Source organism: Lissotriton helveticus, chromosome 1_1 (genome assembly GCF_964261635.1).
Source record: "Lissotriton helveticus chromosome 1_1, aLisHel1.1, whole genome shotgun sequence".
Classification (NCBI taxonomy): Eukaryota; Metazoa; Chordata; class Amphibia; order Caudata; family Salamandridae; genus Lissotriton; species Lissotriton helveticus.
In genome coordinates, this window is record NC_136057.1 from 1,000,196,884 (window position 1) to 1,000,210,671 (window position 13,788).

The window sequence follows — 13,788 nt, forward strand, 5'->3', positions numbered from 1 at the left end:
ACAATATAAAAAAGCTTATGTAGCCTACATGCCCTTTAAACTTTTACCAACACAAGTGAATCATTTATAAAAATTGCAACAATAGCTTAATATACTTTATTACGTATGTCGTGTCAGATAAAAAATAAAAACAAACATCTTTTTGATAAATTTAAGGAGATCAGCGAATCACGCTGCAACATCTTAAGAATCCAAACGCTCAATCACCAGCTTCCCGGCGAAGGCTTCATGGTGTAAGAACAGCAGTATCAAGCAATGTTTGCTTAATATAAGTGGCAAAGGAGAGGCCTCAATAAAATGCATAGTATATGTAAAATGTATATTACAGATGCATCCCACCACTGTCCGACCCTCAACCTAAGATGTGAAATTCCCTAGGTAAAATAGTATAACTTCTTGATTTTGCTAAGCAATGAATTTTTGATTTTTATCTAGAACAACCAACGCCATACTTTTCACTAGTATATTAATTACGTTTGCATTTACAATATCACTCGAAGATGTTGTTCCGTGAGTATCTCCAATCACTTGAACTGTTCAGTTTCCGAGAACTCCCCCATTTAGTGGCAATTCCATTTTAATTACCTCTAATACCCCCCAGAAAGACACTACATAAAATGTCTCCTGCATTGCATAAGTCAATATGCCAAGCAGACCTTTCAAACCCACTATAATGAGAAAAGAGTTAAACATGCACAGAGAAACACCCATAAGTCATTCTGAGAATACATCTCAGTGAAGTAAATGAAAAATAGAGATGGATTTTGCAACACAACTAAACCAATTAAAGGCAGCAGTTTATCCCTCCAGTAAAAACAATGGTACCCCACTCACTAAAAAATCTCAGGTGAAAGCAATTAAGCAAAGTGCACCGCCATATTAGATATGTTTAGATATTGGATATAATAGATATTGGAAGAGCATTTGCTCTGAACACCAATACAAGCCAAGGAAAGGCTTCAGCTCCTGACCTCTCTGACAAATGGAGTTTCACATTATACTCCTATGAAACTGAGCAAGTAAAATAATAGAAACAATTCAATTAATATCGTTTATGTCAGAGTTTGGAACTTCTACTGCACAAAAAGATTTGAAGGCATATTTTCTACAAACGCTGCACCAACCTATGGTGACTTCAGAAATACACATCCAGTGCATGTCATTCCAATTTGTCATAGTACTGACCACACATAGGAATGGAGAGCAAAACACAAATGTACTTCCAAAATGATGCAGTGAGCACTACTGCTTTAAATTACAGTAGCTCCAAACTATTTACCGGTTTATCGCTGAATCCAAAGCCCAGGAAATCTAGGGCTATCACTCTGTGAAATCTCTGTGTCAGCCCCTCCCAAATCTGAAAAGCAAGAGATATAGATTTTAATTAAAACCTGTTTACTTTATAATACTTATATTAGTAAAAATAATTATATTAGTAAAAGTGTTTGATATAATTCACACTACTTGACACGTTTGCCATTTCACTGTGTTTTAAATGACACGGTATAAGTACTATTCATCAATTCAGTGATAATGAATATACTATTCAACAATTTAAAGATAATTTAATTTACTGAGTTTGATAAGAAAGACCTCCTGGCATTTAAACTGGTAACCTAACGATCAAACACACACTTTTTAACAGACTCTACTCGCTTATAAAAGTTAAACAATGTTCTAATGAAATACCAAGTTTTCACATCTAAATAAATGTGATTTACAACAAAACAAAAAAAAAATTACTCAAATTTCAATACTAAGTCTTAAGTGCTTTTTTCTGGTTTTGCTTGCACGGCGCTTGCGCTGTGCTTGTGAAATCACTTGTATTTAGACAGAAAAAAATTCCTAACAGGGCTTCTTAGGTTTCGCTTGCACAACGCTTGCGAAATCTCTTATTTAACAAAATAAAAAGGGGGGCTTATTAGGTTTTGCCTGCACCGTGCCTGCAAAATCTCTTGTATTTACAAAATAAAAATCTTAAAAGGGGCTTTGAGCCCACCCATTACTTACTTTTAAGTACCATTGGCTGGCTCCCAGTCATCTCCTTTTCTTGCTTCCTATTGGTTCTCACCTCCGTCTTCCTCCTGGCCTTCAAGTCTTCGCCCTGCAGTGGAGCTTGGACCAAGTACTGCTTCCGGTGGCCAGTGAACGCCAACTGCGGACACCCCCCCCCCCCCCCGACCCCCCCCCCCTTTTTTGGGGGGGGGTCCTCCTTGTGTCTGAAGGATTATGGGGCACATTGCTAATATAGTTTGGGTCAGTACTAGTCACTGGACAGGCAGTAAGACTGCATTCCAGGGGGAACATAGAGGTAGGGAAACGTGGTTTATCTAACAGACACAGATAAAGGACTGCTGTGCTCATCTATCTTGTCTGATCCTAATGTGCATTTGTGGCCGTCAGCAAGTACAGCTTGGGAGGGGGACCTACACACACATACTAGCAAACTCACTTAGACCTATGCATTCAAAGGCAGCCCAGCGCGTGCAAGTCCGTGCGCGTGTACTTACGTACGTGTATACACACACACACACACACACACACACACCCAATCAGCCAGTTAAAACACTGCACTTACCTGCTGCAGTTCTCAGGGGAGGGAAGCTTTGGGGGTGCCAGGAGGATTGGAACTGGTGCCTCCCCTCACTGACTGATCTTAGGCCAGATGATGAGGGCAGGCGCAAGTCCCTACCTTGTCACAGAGTAGGATGGGGTCAGTGAAAGTTGCTGACCCCCACAACACTCTGTGAAGAGGAGTCCGTGATTGACACTCAGCCCAGGGCACTTCAGGGCTTCAAACTGAGGTGCCCAGGTCCAAGGCAATCAGTGCGATCAGTGACGGTCCCCCTCGTCATCAGGAAGATGGCCTAGAGGTGCTTTGTTGAGCTGAGGGTGTAACGCGCACGGAAGTTGTGGCATTCTCAGCCCAGCAAAGTTCAGCTCAGCCAGCCAGGAGGCAGCACATTCAGCGCATGTGTAGCTCCTGGTTGCCTGACTTGACACTAAAGAGTGTGGGTCAGGCCGACCTGTATTCAGCCTGACAAACACTCTTTATGGCCAAAAGTTGTGGGGTCAAGGCCCCTTTGACTTTATGGACGGGCCGCTGCTCACACAGCTGCATGTATGTTTTGTTTAATTACAGAGTATTTTTATTCTACTTTTAAATACATGGCAAGGTGGCAAGGAGATGCGCCTAGAGGCTGGAGATGCCGACTTTGGACCTGGGGAACAGGCATGATTCCCTGCCTCAGGTGAACATCCTGTGATGACGAGTACTATGATACAATGTTAGCAATCGCTATCTTGTGTGCGTGTGTGTCTTGCACTGCTGCCGCCAGTGCTGCTCCTACATTGTGTGCCTTAAGGACGTCTATGACCACTTTTAACTATGCAAAGGCCAAAGATTGCTTTTGTTAATGCTTGTGTAGGTGGATGGGCAGTGCCTTATGAGTGACTGCTTGGTCATGTTATCCTGTAGTAAGCAATGGGATGAGAGAGGAGGATGAGGCCCCAGTTACTTACCGGTAATCTTCATTACTTAAAGTCGGTACAATCACCATCCTCACACTCCCTCCATATGCACGTCCATATTTACAGACTGGTGAATCGAGTTCGAAAAATCTTTATTTCGATCACATGATCATAAAAGATATACATAACATCATAAAACAATTCATTTACAAATTAAGAACGCATTAAATAAGAATAGTGATCGTAGTTAATTAATATAATTGAGGTGTGCTAAAAATCAAGTCTATACTGAGTCACCAAGTCTCTTAATATAGCGTTTGCGGGCATACCACATTGAAGTTAAAAATTTGGATAGTGCAAAAACCAGAATTGGGGCCAAATCAGTCTTTAGAACTCTATAGGCAGGCAAAAAAGTTCTGAATCCCATGTTTTTAAGTAAAGGAACGAGCCAGTACTTCCTGCTCCTCTTATAGGCTGGACAAAAGAAGATCACATGTGCATCGTTCTCTTTTACATGGGCACAAGCGGGACAGTTTTCTATAGAAGGGTGGGAGGACCATGTTGCTGTGAAGGATGCCAAGGGGAGGGTCCCATATCTCCATTGAAGTAATAATTTCCTGGTTATTGCCGGGGTTATAGCATCTAGGACACTTTCCAGTTGATAGGAGTCTTTAATTTTTATGAACTGATCGGTTAGGGATCCATCTCGGATGCCATTGACGGATTGTAGCAGCATATGATCATAATATGCTCTCGATAGTACTTTTCTGGAGGTCCTAGTACTTGTGTTTGCAGGATCAGACCAGAGTTCAGGGAATCCAATTACCTCAAAAGTTCTCTTAATGTATTTTAGCCACGGTATTCTGGTGGCATTCGGCAACATTAAGAATTCCTGTAGCTCTGCTCTATAAGTACTGAGATCTGGGCTGCTCCATAGGCGTCTCCAGAATGCAAGCGGTTTGAACCCCAGCTCCTCAGTTATAGGCCGGAGGCCCAGATCCAACCTTAGAGGGAGAATTGGAGTGCTCAGTGGAAGAGTGTGGTTCTGAAAAATCTAGATTCATAATAGTTCTGGACCCGAGAATAAAAACTTCGTCGAAATAGGACGATTTTGGTATCAAAAGACCGAGAATGACGAGTACATCAAGTACATGTATTTTCGGCATATTCGAGTGACGATTTCACCTCGAAATCGTCATTTACCTTCTAAACCCTTAGCTGCATGTTGCCCTTTACATAGGCCTTAATCCAGCTGAATTTGATTCCACAAGGACACATACTCCTTAATCGACTTCTTCCTGACCCCAGTACAAGTTAGAACCATTGCCCCAGGCCGAACTCGTTAGGTCAGTTCCCTCCCAGTGGCCGAGCAAGATAGCATCTAGGCCCAACCAGCCATAAAACCATTTCAGCGCGCACACCTGCCATATCTCGCTCACATCTTTCTCCACTCCTTTTCTTCACTTGCTTTATGATGGGGAGGTGACCGTTTTTATTAGGGGTCCAGCGATATCTGATGAAATGTTGGGCCTTGCCGGATGATTTGTTATGGGCAGCACGACGTGAAATATGTACATGTCATCATGACTCTGCTTTTCTTTTGTAATCAGTAACCATAAATGAAATACCACGAATCCAAGGAATGTTTTGCCCAAGGCTGAATATTGTGTATAAGAAGAGAAGCCTAACTTCGTGAAAGTGTGCAGTCTCCTGAATATACTCGAATTGTACTTCGAGGACCCTGTCACCTTGGTTGCAGCCAATAAACTAATCTTTGACTTCACCTAGAAGACTCTGAAGTTTCTGTAGGTCTGACTCAGGAGAACCCGAGGTCTCTGGGTGTTGATCCCCTGGCACCGCTGGGTTACCGGTTCTGTACCGGTTCTTAAAAACCCAGTACCTCAAGAGCGGTCATCTGCCTCAGGAACTTGTTCTCAGTAGTGAGTAGTTGTGGGGATGGAATATGGCCCCACAGTTCGCCCCCATAAGTGACACCTCCCCGAGCCTGTGCCTTGTAGATTTGAATGACGGGGGTGAGTGGCCGGTAGGGTGATTTATTCGCTAATCTCATTATGCCACCCGCCAACTGTGCCAGTTTAATGTTAGCTTTTAACTGATGGGGTAACCACGTTAAATTTTCATTGAGCGTAATCCCCAGGTATTCGATGGTATGGACCAGTTCCAATTGGACTGTACCTAGGGTGGGTGGTGGGCGGTTAAGGGGTTTGGGATTGAGAATCATGAATTTGGTTTTCTGCGGGTTGATTTCGAGTCCCCTATCAGTGCAGAACTCCAGAAAACCGTTCAAGACTCGTTGTATGCCCATCGGGGATTTAGACAGCAGCAGGGTGTCGTCTGCAAACATAATTGCAGGCACCCTGCTGCCAGTCATTTTTGGAGCATCAATGTTGGGGATCCTATCCAAATGAGCGATAACCCCGTTCACAAAGAGGCAGAACAGGGTCGGTGCGAGCATGCAACCCTGCCTTACCCCTCTGCAAACGGGGAACCTTCCTGTTAATTTACCACCTCTACCGCACCTAACCCGCGCGTAGTTGTTGTGGTGTAGTCTCATGAGGATTGCCAAAATGTCTCCCGGGACATTCATCTCCTCCATAACCTGCCATAGTTTCGCTCTTGGAACCAAATCGAAGGCGGCACGTAAGTCCACAAAAACTGTGTACAAGGTGCCGCCCTCGATTAGTGCTGTTTTCCAATATAACAGGTTCAACCTGAAAATTTGATCGGTTGTGGACACCCCTTGCCTAAATCCCGCCTGGTAAGGAGTCAAAATCTCCATCTCTTCAATCCAGTTCTGTAGCCTATCTAAGATCAGTCTCCCAAAGAGCTTTTGGGATACGTCAATTAGACTGATCGGACGATAATTGGATGGGAGCAGAGGGGATCCCTTCTTGAAGATAGGGACCACCTCTGCCCCCAGCCAAGTATCGGGGACCTCCATCCCCCCAAGACAGCATTGAATATGAGCATAAGGTAAGGGGCCCATATCCCAGGTTCTTGCTTGAATAGATCGCCAGGTACCCCGTCAAGGCCTGGGGCTTTCCCTGTTAACCCAGCTATAGCTACCCTCACCTCTTTTTCTGTGAAAGGTTCCCCTTTGGAATCTGGCACTATCCTGTTGGGTGATCTGGTGAGTGCCCCCTCCTCTATTGAGTACAATGACTGGAAGTGGTTCTGCCATGTACTGGGAGCTATATTCGGTTCGATAGCAGAGGATAAATCCTCTGTTCCATTGGCCACTATTCGCCAGAATTTACAGGAGTCTCTGATGGTAAGTGATCTTGCTAGTTCTTCCCAGTATTGTTGGTCCCACTCGGCCCTGGCATTCACCAGGAGTTTCCTGTAGGCCCTTCTCCAGGATTGGATTTCCTCCCTGGGTTTATGCTCCTTTATTGCAAAGAGCAATTTAGTTTTTGCGTCCCTGCATGTAGCATTGTTGGGCCGGTTTTTCCTTCTTGTTTGGAGAAAAGGTCCAGCTCCAAGGTACTAATTAAATCTACATGGATCTGAGCCAGCATTTCCTTGTTACCCTCTTATTCTATTTTCGCCCCAGTGTAGAATGCGCTCTCTAAGAGTGGGGTGATTCTGGCATACAATTTTGGTAGCTTATTGCTGCTAGTGGCCAGTTTCTCCCACCTTACTCTTCTCCGGTTATTTACCAAGAGCAGGCCTGACTTATTGTTACTAGGAGCGGGGGCTATATCCTCTTTTGCTGGCAGGGCATATTCAAGCTCTAAGGCGTTGTGGTCACTGTCCCATCTCTCGGTAACCTTAAAATCAATGATTTGAGACCACAACGGTAACTTGACAAGAATATAGTCAAGTCGCGATTCGCTGCCTGGTTTATTGTAGGTATATTTGCTGGGCATGTCTGATTTGCAACGCCCATTGCAGGCCCTTAAACCCTGGTTTAGAATAAGGGCGGTTATCTGCAATGCGAGAGGGGTCCAAGCTCTGGGTGGGGGCGCCACCGTGGTCGGGATTAGCCATCGTGAGTCTTCTTCAAAGGAGGATCCATCACGAAGGCCTGGTAATGGTTCAAAGTGCGAATTTAAGTCAGCGCCCACTATACAGTGGAGTTCCCCTGGGATACTAGCTAGGAAAGCCGAGAGCTCCTCTATAGTAGTAGATTCTTGTGATGTGGGTACAGGCCTCGAATACACATTGGCTACCACCAATTTCGTGGAACTGGGCCACTCAAGGAGGACAGCCAAGATGTCCTCAGAAACTGTCGCCATACATCTGGCCTGGCAGCCCAGGTCTGAAGCTACCCAAGTCGCCAGCCCTCCAGACGGTCTACCCCGTCCCCCCCACTTGGCTGGTTTAGAGAATACTGCATAACCTTGTGGTCTGAGTTCTTCTCTAGCCCAGGTTTCCTGGAAGAGACATACACTCTTTAGATTGATAAAGGAGACCCACTCCGGGTTATCGATTTTGTTGGCCAACCCAGCAATATTCCATGAGATTATTGTCATGGATGGTGGTTTGCTGTTAGGTGGCCCTATATTTGGGGCCTTAGAGCCATTAGTCTCGTGGTTGACCCACAGAAGAGGCGGCAGTTTCCCCTGGTCCAAAACGTTGTTAGAATTAGTCTCAGATATATCCACTAGGGGAGGCTCTATTATGTGGTGGGGTGTTAATTCCCTATATGCTCCTGTGGATTGTGATCTTTCTGGGGATGTGCTCTTCCCTGTCCAAATGGTTGGGGAGGACTCTATTCCTTGTAAGCTGAATTGTCAGTCAACCATTTCCAGACTACTATATCTATTGTAGGTTGGGAACTGGGCAGGGTAGTGCATTCTATACGGCCCTAGAACTCCTCTCCCAATTCCCCCCCTCCTCCCCTCCTCCCAACTTTATACTCCCATCCTGCCTCCTCCCCATATGGTAAAACGTGATCAGGGACTCTGCATTTCTGATAGTAAGGATCCCTTCTCTCCCTGGAACGACTCCCCCAGTCGTCCAGCATTTCCTGATATAGCCCCCATCTTTGATCCTCCGAATTGTATAAATTCGAAGGGTAGAAAAACGAGAGCGGGAGGACTTGGATGTTACTGCCTTGGTCATCAGAGGGCCATGTGGAAATGTAAGAAGCTGTGTTTGGCTCTCTGAAAGTGACCAAGACGCAGTCTCCTCTGATTGTTTTTCTAGAATATCCCACCCACGGGGCCCGCCTTACCATGGTGATGTCACTAGTTATGCCATGTGGGAGCGGTCTATTGATAGACAACCAGCTAATGACTTTATTTTTAAGGGAGGGGAAGGATTCTTGTATCGCAGGTTTTAGTTCAGGGACCCCTGTCAGAATCACAGTATAAGGGGACGCCTCTGGTGGAAGATTCACAGGTATCGATTTGCGGGGAATGGTGGATTTCTTCCCAGAGAGAGTTAATTCAGTCTGAGATGTGATCTGGGTTATGGCTGGGTCTTTGGATGGGGAAGAATAGTGGGAGTTGGAAGCGAAGACTGCTGGGTCGTTAGAAGGGCAGTATTTGTATTAGGGTTAGGGAGAGATTTGGGGATCTTCTTTTGGAGTAACGTGGGTTGGGGGTCCTGAATGGTTAAAGCCAGGGCCTTTTTATTTGGGATTATTGTGGACGCAGTTCCTTTTGCGCATTTTGGATCTATGTCCCCCTTGGCTCCATTCAATTCAAGTTTCATTAGGTCTGCTAGTTGGACAGTAGACTTTTCAATATTGACCAACCTAGCTTCGATCTTTATTAAGCGAGCTTCGAGGGGGCTCAATAAAGACCTAAAAAGTACGCCTATATTAGCGAGTGTAATATCATCTCTGGAATCTTCCACTGCGATGTTATTTAAATCAGCCAATTTAGCTATATGCGTGGGGGCCAGAGGTGAAATTGTTATGCTAGGGGTGTTCTGATTAATGTCGATGTTGGTGATGTTAGTAACATTTCCCTTTGGTGAATTGGATTTTGGGCTTTTGACCTACTGCCTTCCTTGTTTGGTCCCCCCTTTCTCTTTTTTTGTATGGCGCCTTCCCTGGTGCCCTTAGTTAGCTCAGAGTTAGTCTCTTTGTCGATGACTTGGACTGTGTTTGGTTCAAGAGTCGGGGGTGGGATTGCAGATGGATTATGAGGTATTTGGACTTTGGGCAGGGCCATTAGGTTCATATCGTCAAGGTCACTCGGAACCTCTAGTGTAAAGTCTGGGTTGGAGGTTAAGTCGCTCGATAAGTAATTAGCCCCCCTATCCTTCGATGCATTGTTAATAGGTTCTAATCTCCCCTCTGGAGTTCTAGCTTGAGCCAATGGTCCCATTGAAGATCTCCTGACCCAGTCTATTTCCTGGGAAATTCTTCTCTCCAGGACCTCTATTTCCTCAATCAAGAGTGATCCAGCTTTAACAAAGTAATTGTCGATGGTACCTTTTTCGGCTCCAGCCGCAGCCAAGGAAGATTTGCTCCTGGTTTCCCTGGTACACATCGTTTCTTTCTTTTACTGGAGTCTGCAGGCAAGGGGAGTGGGCCAGGGCCGTCCTCTGCCGTCCTCGAACGGCCTCAAACGGCCCGCTCTTTGCCCGGTCTTCGCCCGCGCCTCCGTCCGCGCGCGTCCCGCGTTCGCGTCACAGGGCTGGACTAAGTAGAAGAAAAGAACTCCACCTGTGAGTTGGGGGCGGCGCTTGCAGGGAGAGCGGGCCAGGTGATGGTGATCGGCCGACCGGGGACTCCTGGGATCTGTAGTCCCGGTCTTCGCTCGCAGCCCAGCAGCAGTCCTGAACTCCTCCAATTGGCACTTGTCCTTGAAGCAACAGTTCCCCTCAGGCTTCAGGAACGATGCGGGACCCGCGGAGCGGGTCCGGCGAGGTGTGGGGGTCCAGAGAGTAAAAAGCTCCCACACAAGTATCCAAGGGCAAAGGTCCGTGGAGCAAACAGCAAACAGGTCCCACAGAGGAGAGAAAAGGGAAGAGTTTTAACTCCACCTGTGAGTTGGGGGCGGCGCTTGCAGGGAGAGCGGGCCAGGTGATGGTGATCGGCCGACCGGGGACTCCTGGGATCTGTAGTCCCGGTCTTCGCTCGCAGCTCAGCAGCAGCCCTGAACTCCCCAACTGGCACTTGTCCTTGAAGCAACAGTTCCCCTCAGGCTTCAGGAACGATGCGGGACCCGCGGAGCGGGTCCGGCGAGATGTGGGGGTCCAGAGAGTAAAAAGCTCCCACACAAGTATCCAAGGGCAAAGGTCCGTGGAGCAAACAGCAAACAGGTCCCACAGAGGAGAGAAAAGGGAAGAGTTTTAACTCCACCTGTGAGTTGGGGGCGGCGCTTGCAGGGAGAGCGGGCCAGGTGATGGTGATCGGCCGACCGGGGACTCCTGGGATCTGTAGTCCCGGTCTTCGCTCGCAGCCCAGCAGCAGCCCTGAACTCCCCAACTGGCACTTGTCCTTGAAGCAACAGTTCCCCTCAGGCTTCAGGAACGATGCGGGACCCGCGGAGCGGGTCCGGCGAGGTGTGGGGGTCCAGAGAGTAAAAAGCTCCCACACAAGTATCCAAGGGCAAAGGTCCGTGGAGCAAACAGCAAACAGGTCCCACAGAGGAGAGAAAAGGGAAGAGTTTTAACTCCACCTGTGAGTTGGGGGCGGCGCTTGCAGGGAGAGCGGGCCAGGTGATGGTGATCGGCCGACCGGGGACTCCTGGGATCTGTAGTCCCGGTCTTCGCTCGCAGCTCAGCAGCAGCCCTGAACTCCCCAACTGGCACTTGTCCTTGAAGCAACAGTTCCCCTCAGGCTTCAGGAACGATGCGGGACCCGCGGAGCGGGTCCGGCGAGGTGTGGGTGTCCAGAGAGTAAAAAGCTCCCACACAAGTATCCAAGGGCAAAGGTCCGTGGAGCAAACAGCAAACAGGTCCCACAGAGGAGAGAAAAGGGAAGAGTTTTAACTCCACCTGTGAGTTGGGGGCGGCGCTTGCAGGGAGAGCGGGCCAGGTGATGGTGATCGGCCGACCGGGGACTCCTGGGATCTGTAGTCCCGGTCTTCGCTCGCAGCCCAGCAGCAGCCCTGAACTCCCCAACTCGCACTTGTCCTTGAAGCAACAGTTCCCCTCAGGCTTCAGGAACGATGCGGGACCCGCGGAGCGGGTCCGGCGAGGTGTGGGGGTCCAGAGAGTAAAAAGCTCCCACACAAGTATCCAAGGGCAAAGGTCTGTGGAGCAAACAGCAACAGGAATCATCTACAAGCGGAGAGACGATGGGAAAGGAGGAGGAAGGAGGGGGTAGTTTCCAATGTTGGCACCTTGTTTCCCCGAAACAGCTGCTAGCCTGTTTAGGAGAACAGACATGGGGGTGAAGGGTGCATGAACTGTGCCCTAGCTCGGAGGGGTACAGGCCTAGTCAGCCATGTTTACATGGCATGGTGCAGCCTGCTTGCAACCTCTGTCCTCACAACTCATCAACTGCAAACAGGGGAGAGGCTGGAGAGGCAGCTTTCGCCCACTTGGGAATTGAATATCCTTGGCAGCTGGGCTCCGTTCCTGATGCAATAATTGCGAATGTGAAAAGGCTCTACATTTGAGGGAACAGCGAACCAAAAGTGCATCATTTAACGAAAGAAGCCTCACAAAGAAAGTTCCTTGTGCTGCAACAGGTGGGCTAACATAACGTCAGTGCTGTAAAAAACAACAGAACAAAAACAAGAAACAACCTGAAAGCTTTGCCACCTCACCTTGTACCAGTCATAGCTGGAGGTAGGGAAGCCATGCAGCAGAACAAGGACATCCGAGCTGCCAACTGCACCCCAGGAATCTGGAAAAGAACAGAAAGTTTGAGGACATACCATTTGCAGAATCAGGCACATGTGTGGCGTCCTCTTTTGGTGGCACATTTGCATCGCTGAATTGTGCGCAACTACGCTATATCGTAATGTAGTATTTAACTTTAGAAATGTCTGTCTTTGAGTTTCTTTTATCTGGTGAACACATGAAACTGAAAGAACAATTGCTCAGAGCATAATCAATTGACTGCTTTAAGTGAAGCTTGTTCCAGTAGAGCCACGTAAAAGTAACCATATTCCTCACCTTGTGGTAACACTATGTATGTCTATTGACGGAGGGAACTACACCAATGTATAAGGTAGCAATCACACAGCACACTCTAGGCTGTGACAAACCCATATGAGCTAGCATCCTTGCAGGACACTCCTTAGTCATCCACCTTTAGAAGAGTGGAAAGGTCACCTAGAGACAAAACGACGAGTGTGTGTTCTCTACAGGTCTCGCAAAAAAGGGTTATCTGTGAAAGTAGCTATCTGGGAGCGAAACAGATATTTCAACTTCACTGTAAAAAAGGATCATTATGTAGGCTTTTCTTTCAGCGAAACTACAACTGATAACTCAATCTGTAATCTTGTGCATGCAAGTGTACACCATTGTATCCTTAATGTTCAGTAAAAACAACTCTTAAACTGTAACAACCACTGAAATTCACCAGTTATAGTTATCTCAAGTAATGACTTGCATCAAAAATGTCAATGCAAATGTTGCAGTGATATTATGAATGATGTCATTTGTGATGTAATGTCAGGGGTAACTAGCAGTGCATGGCGAGGGTAAGAATTATAATTACCTTAGGGCACGCGTTATAATTACTTGAGATAACTAGAACTAGATCTGGTGAATTTCTATGGGTTTTAGAGTTCAAAATGCGATGTTGTTACTGAACATTTCACCTCACTATAATGTCACTTTAACCCTTGTTTTTTCAGTGGATTCCACAGGCCTGTGACCAGGCCTTGTTGCCAACCCCCCGCATGCAGCCAACTCCATGCTGCGCAGGACCTTCAGCCATGTGTGGCAGAGGGTTGGCCACAGAGCATGGCCTGAGGCCAACCCCCCACTGCAGGCAGCCAATCTCATACTACACAAGGCATTCGGTCGTCCGCGGCGGGGCAGGAGTGGTTAAGGCATTGAGCCTTAACCACACAGTCTAGAATTGGCCATTGGGCCCTGGAGACACCATCTCCAGGGGTGGAAAAAAAACATTAAAAACATATCAATACGGTAAAGCACACAAATGTTAAAGTGAGGTACAATAACTGAATGTATTGTATTTGAAATCTGCTGAATAAACAAGCAGTGATGAGAATTGGAGGCCAGGTAATTTCTATTTGATAAAAAAATACCAAGAACTAATCAGCAGCCCCATGCTAATAAAGTTAATGGAATTACTAAATGTAGCCATGTCTACATCCGCCTCACTTTATTGTCTGTGTCTCTACTCTCCAGTCACAGGAGTACACGCTCTTCACTTCTACGGTCATTCTCATGCAAGTTTGTTCTGGACTTAAA

The 13,788-nt window shown here is 46.9% G+C and overlaps 1 protein-coding gene across 3 annotated transcripts in view; it reads right to left on the reverse strand.

Annotated features, from left to right (window-relative positions):
* The window catches only part of MEST (mesoderm specific transcript), a 336,409-nt gene that overhangs the window by 192,716 nt on the left and 129,905 nt on the right, over positions 1 to 13,788 (reverse strand). For all 3 annotated transcript variants that reach the window (XM_078677513.1, XM_078677520.1, XM_078677518.1), the window contains 2 exons: positions 12,168 to 12,247; positions 1,280 to 1,357 (listed from right to left, as the gene is read on the reverse strand). In XM_078677513.1, the coding sequence (XP_078533639.1) occupies positions 1,280 to 1,357; positions 12,168 to 12,247 (158 nt within the window). The remainder of the gene's footprint in view (positions 1 to 1,279; positions 1,358 to 12,167; positions 12,248 to 13,788) is intronic.